Genomic DNA, 9,539 nt, shown 5'->3' with positions numbered 1-9,539 from the left:
AGCCCAGACCTGACTAATGGTCACAAGGTCCAGACCTCTGACATGCTAAAGATAACATCTTGACCTAAGTTATGTTTCAGCTCCTGAACCCTAAGATGGAACGACCTCCAGCTACTTTCCCATGAGACCAGACAGAAGGATGCTGGAACAGACCTCAGAACTATCCTCAAGACCTGAAGAAATGATTTACTACCCTACCTCACCTCCAACCAGTCAGCTCCCAGCACAACTCCGAACCCCCTAACCCTCAATATCTTGTGATTTTGCCCAATTTAATCTATAACCTACATGCCATTGGAGAATTTGGGCTTTTGAGCATTCGCATCCTAATCTCCTGGGTGGCGCCATTTCTACATTGCAATTCTCGGTGTTTCGTGTTTGGCCCTGCTAGCGAGGGTGGACAAAGTCTTTCTGTTCGGTAACACCCCAACAATCTAAAGCCTGAGGACTGCTGGACCCCACGGGGCAAGGCAGCTGCTGCCCAGGTGCTCCCCAGGTTGCACTGGTCCACTTGGTGCCAGGTACTTCTGTGGGCTGTACCCATATCCACTAATTTGTTCTTCATAATAACCCCACAACATAGGATCTGTTGTTAGTCCTTCTGCCATATAAAGAAATCAAGGCACAGAAATGCAAGCCATTCTGCCTAAATGTATACAACTAGAGTGATGGAGCCAGGGTTTGAACGCAGTCAGCTTCGGAGTCCGTGCTCACACCCATTGCATCCTACTGAGTCCCTGATACCCTCATTAGGGCAGCAAGGGGAGCCTTTTCACCATCCTCACTGGGAACAGGCTAGAAATCCAAGCATTGGAAGAAAATTCCATTTTTTTTCTATTTTGGAGGATCTAACTGATAGAAAATGAATCTGATTTCTACAGATTACTCCCTAAGGGATGCAACTCTCCCTGGGAAGTTAAATTTCTTAGAATATGAAGACTTTTAAAAGGTCCTAGAGATCATCTCGTCCAATGCCATACACCTGTGTAAGGTCCATGAAAGGATCATAAATTTCCCAAAGAGGTCAGTCCCCTTTCCCAGAAGGATCTCGTCTTTCAGAATGTTACATCTTTCTCTATGGGCCCCTCCTGGAAGAATTCAGAGGCTCCCCCAGCAAGAATTCTCTCAGGAGCAGGAGTCCAGGGTCATAGCCTAAAGCTCACTCTCTTCTTAGATTGATTCCTGAGCCCAGGGAAGCCAGAGCTGCCCAGGCCCCTCCTGAGACACTGTCACATTTTCTAAGTGTCCAGCCTTGCCACTCCCCTTCGGGATCCATCTGAGGGTCATTCTTTGCCAGTCCCACATCACACTGAGGGACAGCTGGGGGCATCGTGGGTTTGATCCTGCCTTTTAAAGTGTCCATTGGGGCTGAAAGAGACAGCAAGATATCACTCTTGCCAGCCTCCCTGGTTCACCACTCTCTGCAGGAAACTCTCCCTAAGCCTGCCAGGTGGAATCGGGTGCTCCTGAAGCTCCCAAATTCCCCGATAACCCTCTCTCATCACTGGGATACAGTGGTCAGGGGATTTGTCTGTGTCACCCACAAGACCGTGAGCTCTTTGAAGGTGATTTGGCTTCTCCATCATCTCAGTTCCCCATTGTCTACCCTGGGCTGAGCACAGGACAGGCTGACCTACCAAAGAAGGGAGGGGAGGAGCCAGTGAGTCAAAGGGAGACCTCGAGAGATGAGGACGGAGAGTGCTGTGGAAAGTTGGGAGACTTAGGAGCAGCATCTTTGGGTGAGAAGCAGAAATGGAGTTTGTGGCTGAGTGGAAATTGCCCCTCAAATTCTCTTCATGCAGAGCAGTGCTCTGACCAGTGAGAGGCTCCCCGCCACGCCCAGGGCCAGGGCAGCTCAAGGGTGACCAGCAGCTGACCAGGACAGATGATCCCAATGTCAGACCACTTTCAAACCTCCTACCTACTTTCCTGCCCGCATTTGAGTCTTTAGGGCTTGCAGTCCCACAGGGCTGGTTTGATGACTAAGGGAGATGGTGTAGGAAGGCGCCAGCCAGTAGGTGGCACACAGCAGGGGACCAGTAAAGGGTAGGTGCTTGACTGCTCTCACCCCGTCCAGAGGATAAAGTCTGGCTCCGGCTCGATCTCCTTCATGGCGTAGACGGAGGAGTTGATGAGGACCCAGGGAGAATCACAGAGGTAATCACCCCAGGGGCCTGCATTGGACACCAGCTGGGAACCAGCTGATGGGCACACCTGGAGGGGGTCTGAAGATACCTTGTAGTCAGGATCAAGGTGCAGGTCAGAGATGTGCCAGAACTTCCCTGCAGGAGAAAGGAGACCCTCCTCAATGCTGGGCCCTCCCTGAGCCCAGGTGGGGAGGCAGTCCACGGCAGCCCTGGCCTGGGGAAGGAGAGGTTGCACAGGTGAAAGGAAATTTTCTCTGAATTCAGGGTCCAGAGAAAATGGGCCACAGGCTTTGCCCAGGAAGGCACTGAGTGGACCAGAGAACAGGTTTAGCTCTGTCCCCGACCTTTGCATTTCCCCACCTCAGCGTCCCCAGCAGCAGTATGGGGAATTGGTCTGCATGACCCTCAAGGACCCTTTGGGCATTCTAAGCAAAGGGCTTGTCTTAAAGCAAAGGTGGGAGAGGGTTAGGGTTAAGCACTCAGACTCTGGAGCCACATATTAGCTCTGTGACCTTGGGCGAGTTGCTTCACCTCTCTGATCCCTTACTAGAGCCAGATCTTTTCATGCTTCAGGAAGATACATACAAAAACGTGGCCTGGAAGAAGGCTTACACACCAAATGCATTGTAAGAGCTTGCTAATTAATACCAGCAAAAACCTGTAGAATAGGTGTGGAAATGGAATTTAAGAGTGCTAGACCAGAAACGAAGGAACATAGTTTCAGACTGGGCTAAATTTCTCCTGTGGGTATACTTGTTAGAGATTCTGGATGCAGGTTGGCAGCTCAGACAGCTGGAGGTGGTCCCGTTCGCAGAAGTGATCTCAGCTCGAAACTAACCGGGGCTGAAATGCCGAAAATCTCGTGGTGTAACACAGAGAAGGGAATCCAAAGAAACCGGCCACGTGGAATGGATTTGTCATCGGTCCCCAGCACAGGGCCTGGTATAAGCAGTTTCAATGATGTCTCCGGAAGAGGATTAAACAGATTTGCTCTCTGCCCTACATCCTGTGGGCAGAGACAAGGGCGAGGCCTGGTATTTCTTCACTCTCTACTGTTGCCGTCACTTCCTCTTCCATTTCCTGTCTCACTCAGACCCACACAGTCAACACCCACCCAACCCCAGGAAACTCAGCCTGGACCTGGAAGTCTGGCTTCTTTTGCTTTCAGAGTTAGACAGCCAGGGCACCACCCGAGCCACAGGACATTCGGTGTAGTTCTAGAAAAGGCGAGAAGGTAAAGTCTGGCCCGTGATCTTGATTTTTCCTCTCAGATGCTTCTCAGCTTTTGCCCATCTCTTCAGATCTAAACCTGCTGCCATGGAAAGGATCAGAAACTTGTTCACACCAAGGTGCAAATGACCGACTAAGCAAATCATTATCCCTCCTGTAGTTATTCCAGTCATCCTCACCACAGACCTGGAGATATTGATCATTATCTCCATTTTACAGATAGGGAAAGTAAGGTTCAGAGGTCAACATGCCTGAGATCACGTGGAAAGTGGTGGGAGAGTCCTGTGGCCCTAGATCTTCTTTCAGAGAGATGCGATTGCTAAGGGAGCAATACCATTGCCTTTTTAACCAAACTGAGTCTTTGTTTCTAATGGGGAGAATTTAAACTTTTCACTAATATATTTATATGACTGATGTGGGGCAAAAGCCTAAACCAGAGGAAAGAAAATAACTTCCCCATTTCTTTTTTTTTTAATTCCCACCCCCCCACACTTCCACCTATACCTACGGGGATGTTGCCGTCTCCTCTTAAAGACTGGATCTCTGAAGGTGGGGCGTCTCCTCCCACATGCTCTTGACGCACACCTGGGGCCTGGCACACCCGGGGTATGGACCGTGGCTCCGCTGGGGCTCGAACCAGACGTGCTAACCATTACTCTATGGAACCACTCCATAACTTCCTCATTTCAACTAGTAAGTGGGCCAAGTTGATGGGCTTTCCCAAGTACCTGCATTAAGACTCTGAGTGGGTTACTCCTGCTTATAAGCCAGAGAGCAGGCTGGCCAGTTCTTATGCAGTGAGAGGCCCTTCGCCCTCCTGCCTGAAGACCATGACAGAGACCATTTCCGTGCCTAGAGCAGCCTCTTTCCCAACTAGCTGCAAACATCGAGCAGTTCTGCCCTTTGACATCAGCCCTGAAAATAGTCAATAAACATATTTCTCCACTTTAGAAACTCCTTGTCTGCTGACAGGCTCAAGTGTCAGCTGTCAGTCTGTCTCTTCTTGTACGTTCTGTTATGGTCAGTGTGTAAAACCGAAACTCTAGCCTCTCTGGTACTTCCTAATGACATGTGTGTCTGCTGTCTGTGTGTGTCTGTGTGCGTGTGTGCGTGCACGTGCACACGCGCGTGTGTGAGCGTGTGTATCCGAAGGCCTGACCAGGAAAAATGGCACAGAGAGACAGAGGTCCACACAGGGGCTCCACCACCAGGGGCCCCAGTCTCCTCACTGTAGAGGCAGCTCACAGAGACCTCACCTGATGCTCGGCCCAACTCACTCCACTCATTCTCCTCACAGGGCCTCTTTCTTGGCTCCCCCGCTCCCTTCCCTGGTCTTTCCCAGGTCATAACATGGCTGCTTTCTCCTCTTTGTTCAGGCTGCAACCCAAAGAAGCCTTCCCTGACTACTTTTTCTTGTTTCTCTTCCTCCACCCACTTGGTTGCTAGCTACTGCCTCCCTCGGTTTTATTTTCTTCAGAGCACTTTCACATATGAAATTATAGACAAGCCAGGCTGAGTGCTCATTTCCTGGGCCACGCTGTCCCTGAAGCCTCAAGTTTTCTTTTCAAGAGCCTCTGTTTGCTCAGGTGTTAGATGAGGGTATAACAAAGGTTATCTGAAGGCCCTGCAAGTTCTAACGTTCTGTGATTCCATGACTTTTGTCTGTTACTGTGTATAGTCCAAACCACAAACTGATCATGGTCCCTGTTTCAGCCCTGTGCTTTTGACGCTATGCAATAACCCCAAACACCTCCATTATTATTCCTCCTCTGTAAATGAAGGCCCTCCAAAACAGAGAGATCACTTGTTAAAACCAACATTTACTGACCCCCCCTTGCTTCAAGATTGCCTTTTTCTCACAACAGCCCCAAGAGGCAGGCTTACTATCTCGAGGGAAATATTTTTCTACCACGCTGACCTACACTGAAAGAATTTGTCTCTTTCTGTGCAATTAAGAGCTGAAGCATAATGCGGCATTACATAGGGTATGTATAGGAGGAGAGGAGTTGGCAAGTCGGTGTCCCACCCACCCAAGCTCTTGGCTAAGGAAGATGGAGGCAGAAACCCGCAGTTTTATGCAAAGCAGGGATTATTGCTATCTGATTGGGTGTCCCAAAGTTCTCTTGCTCTTCATGAAGAGACAGACTCAGATTCTGTAAAAACTTAGAGGTACTGTGGAATTCTTTCTAAATTTAATTTTGTTTTTAAATTATAGACATATCCATTCCAGAAAGTTTGGAGAAAAGAGAAAAAAATAGTACCTGTAAAACCCACCATTCCAAGAGAACCCATCAAAGGGCATGATACCTAAAGCAGCTGAGTGTTATGAAGATTAATAAACAAAACATTTAAACTGGAATTGGAAAGGTCTGCAGAGGCGCTATCACACCCTGTCACTCACCATTAATTATCTCAAAACAGGAAGAGACTTATTTTCCATCTCCAACAGGAAGATGTTTTTCTGCCATTCTAGCAGGAAGAAAGAAGATCTTTTTCTTGCCTGACAACCGCTTAGCCGATGAAAGGCTGTTACAGCTCAACCAGTGAAAAGCCACTACATTTCCAACTACCAGTTTACTTAATGGACTCTGTTTCCAAAAGCTGCTCTGAACTCCCTCTATCCTCTATAAAAGAACATTCTAGTCCTTTGATCTCTGGACTTGCTGTAGTTCGTCATTAGACCACATGTCCTGAATTGCAATTCTTTATTGTTCCTGAATAAACTCATTTTGCGAGAGGAATATCTGGCCATCTATCTGTTTAAGGTCGATCATATGGATTTGGTCCTGCCACTTCCTAGCCGTGGAATCTTAAGCAAGTGTTGTGTCCCTCTGAGTCTCATTTTCCTCACCTGTAAAATGGATGTAATGGTAATAGTACCCACGCTACAGAGACTGTAAAAATCAAACGAGTTTTTTTTATTTTATGTTTCAGATAGGCTTTAAAAGGACAGTACATATCAAGCACCAGCACAAGCATGGCCCATCATAAGTATTCAGTAAATAAATATTAGCATTTCTTGGCTATTTTCCTGAGTGTTTGTTTGTTATTACATAGCATTATTTAAAAACAGATTGAAATTGTACAGCCTGGGTTCAGATCTAGACTCAGAATTAACTAGATATGTAACCTTGGGTTACTTACTTAACTTCTCTAAGGCTCAGTTTCTTTGATAATCCCTACTTCATAAGGCTGTTGTGGGGGCATTATGTAAAAATGTTAACGGTGTGTGACACATAATAAGCAGTTAAGAAACGTTACTTATTATTTTCAATTTTGCTATATTGTCTTGAAACTTTTCCACCTGGAGATATTATCATAATATATTTAGCTATTCCATTATTGTTGTTAACATTTTTCATTAGAATTATAAGCAATGCTACAATGACATCTTAGTGCATTTCGGGGGAGGAGAGATTCTTTTTAACCACTAAGATCCTAGACTGGGGCGTTGCCCATTGGCATTTGGATTTCTAAGCAAACGTATTTAAAAGGTAAAGAGCGAAGGAATGGAAAATTCTTTCACTCATTCTCAAGCCTCCAGTCAGACTGGCAGGGCTCCAAGTCCCCCCCCACCACCACCACCCTCCACCCCACCCCAGAGAGCTGGGTATCTGCCTCAAAGTGGAAGGGGGACTGCCACTCTCAGCCTTCTCCCAAACAGATTGCCCTCATGGGGAATGACATCCTCTCAGGGCTTGTCTCAAAGACGTGTCTACCTTTAAGCCATAGCTTTTGGATCTGAGTCCTTCCCAGGCATTTCACTCTGGTCTCCTGTAGAGAGCACTTTGCCAAAGCCTCCCAGCTCCTGCTGGGTAGGGTCTGAGGAAGTGGACTGACCATGACTGAGCTCCACAGGAGCAAGCAACGAGCAGAACCCTGAGCCAATTCTTCCCCTCTCAGCCTCAGTATCTGCAGTATCTGCAGCTACAGAAAGCATGCTGGATCATCTCTAAGGTTCCATTCAAGGACGCCAGAAAAGAGCAATCTAGAATCCTAGGGAAAGCCAAAGGTCCAGCCCTCCCACTAAGTCCCCTCTACCCGCATGGAAATCTAACAGGCATCTCAAACTGGACGTATCCCAAATCGAACTGCATTTCCTCCTCCCTCATCTCAGCAAATGATGACTCAGTCATTCTAGTTGTGAGGCTAATATCTTGGAATCATCCTTAAGTCCTCCTCTCTCTCGTCCACCATTTGTCAGCAAGTCTTGTTCAGAATCAGACCACCTCTCACCACTCCTGCTCTTACCACTCTAGGCCAAGCCACCATCCTCTCTCCCCGGATGATGGCAATAGCCTCCCCACTGGCTTGGCTGCTTCTCCTTTACTAGGGTAACTGACCGACCCAGGACTGCAGGAGTGTCCAGGGCCCTGAAACTTCAGTGCTAAAACAAGGAAAGTCTCAGACAAACTGAGAGGAGTTGATCCCCCTGCCTTTATGGCATTACATCCTCTTCTCATTACCCCAGGGTCCTTTTAAATGGATACAAGTCAGATTACATCACAGCACTGCCCAAAACCGTCTAACGATATTCCATGTCACTCTGAATCTTTGACCACAAGTTTATACGTGAGCTGACGCCAGCCCTTTACCTCGTCCCCCACTCCCGTGATCTCCTGACCTCCTCTCTACCACCCCCCTTACCCACTCTGCTCCAGCCACGCTGGCTTCCTTGCTCCTCCTATACACATCACCTGTGTGTCCAGCTCAGGGCCTGTGCATGTTCCATCCTCTCTTACTGGAATGTTCTTCTCCAGATGTCCACATGGCTCTTTCCCTTACTGCTTCAGGTGTCTGCTCAAATGTCACTTTATTAGACAGCTCTTGTCCAGCCACCCCACAAATACCCCTTCCTCCACCCTCCTTATCCCTTTATTCTGCTTTATTATTCTCCATAACATTTGCTATCTACTGTATACTTACTTGTTCATGAGACTTCTGGTTTGTTTTCTGCCCAAATGAAGGAATGCTTCATGAACACTGGGGCTTTGTTTGTTTTCTTTTCTTTTCTGGTTCCTAGAATAGCTCATGATACATAGAAGGCCCTCAACCAATATTTGTTAAATGAATTCAGGAATCTTCCTGCCACCTTCTACCTCTACCAGGTGGCTGGCTCTTATATATGGATGCCTCTTAGCAATATTAGTACCTCTCCCCTGGCTTGCTGTTGCCGCCACTTAAAATCTTCAGGTCTACAGCCATGCCACCCTGATCATGTCCAATCTAGTCGGATCTCAGAAGCTAAGCAGGATCAGGCCTGGTTAGTACTTGGATGGGAGACCACCTAGGAAGACTGGGTATTACAGGCATATAAAAAAAAAAAACCTCCGGCCCAAACAACAACCAACAAACCCCCCAACCGGCCCCCCCGCCCCAACCCCCCCGCCTTGCTATTTTAGCAAGACTTTCAACTTCCTGCGAGAAGTTACCAGCAGCCCCGATCCTGAGTTCATAGTACAAAACAAAGACATCACAGGCATTTCTAGTGCCTACCTTGTCCAGCCCTTGCGACTCTCCATTGGGCCAGAAAAATCAGCAGCTTGAGCAGACTCATCCTTGGGGCTCTCCTCGCAGGAGATACGGGGTTCTCCAGGAGCTGTTCACACCACAGGCTTCCTAACTAGATGTTGGTGGCCACTTGCCTGAGCAGAACTTTCTGTCCTGTTACGCGGTGTTCCCAGTCGTCCAAGACATCTGGCTCCTCTGGCTTTTCCTCCTTCACCCGGCAGGGTGTGAGCTGGGTTTGCCGGACGAGATGCACCAGCCAGGCCTTTGGACTCTGAAGTAGAAAGTAGCACCTGCTCTGCCGGTTCCTCAGAGCATGTCAGTCAAGCCGGCAACTGGATTCTCCAGGGAACTCACCCCATCCCAGTCACTGAGAGGCAAAAATCATCTGCTCTCTGAGTTTTTATGTTGCTCCACTCAGCAGACCACAAACCTGTATAAAGTGGTTGGCCTTTGCTATCAAAGGAGCTTAACTGCTAGTTGGGAATGGAGCTGCTTGACCACAAATGAACCAAGACTAAGAGTCATCCATTCCTTCATGCTGAGAACCATGTCCCAAGAAGGCAGGGGACCCAGGGCAGCCCCTGCCATCAAGTGGGGAAGGTAAACCACTGCACTGCTGTTCAGCATGTTAGATGGCTTGACAAGCCCAGA

General features: G+C 48.1%; 1 protein-coding gene across 1 annotated transcript in view; it reads right to left on the bottom strand.

The window, feature by feature from the left end:
* The window catches only part of SMPDL3B (sphingomyelin phosphodiesterase acid like 3B), a 21,362-nt gene extending 12,116 nt beyond the window's left edge, over positions 1 to 9,246 (bottom strand). Inside the window, exons 1-2 of the mRNA XM_011358054.2 lie at positions 8,874 to 9,246; positions 2,069 to 2,282 (exon numbers count right to left, since the gene is read on the bottom strand). Of these exons, the coding sequence (XP_011356356.1) occupies positions 2,069 to 2,282; positions 8,874 to 8,934 (275 nt within the window). The 5' untranslated portion in view covers positions 8,935 to 9,246. The remainder of the gene's footprint in view (positions 1 to 2,068; positions 2,283 to 8,873) is intronic.
* Positions 9,247 to 9,539: the final 293 nt, after the last annotated feature.

This window comes from Pteropus vampyrus, unplaced genomic scaffold, assembly GCF_000151845.1.
Source record: "Pteropus vampyrus isolate Shadow unplaced genomic scaffold, Pvam_2.0 Scaffold36, whole genome shotgun sequence".
In the NCBI taxonomy this organism is placed as follows: domain Eukaryota; kingdom Metazoa; phylum Chordata; class Mammalia; order Chiroptera; family Pteropodidae; genus Pteropus; species Pteropus vampyrus.
The sequence above is the reverse complement of the archived record's forward strand: the minus strand, read 5'-3'. Positions and strand labels throughout refer to the sequence as shown.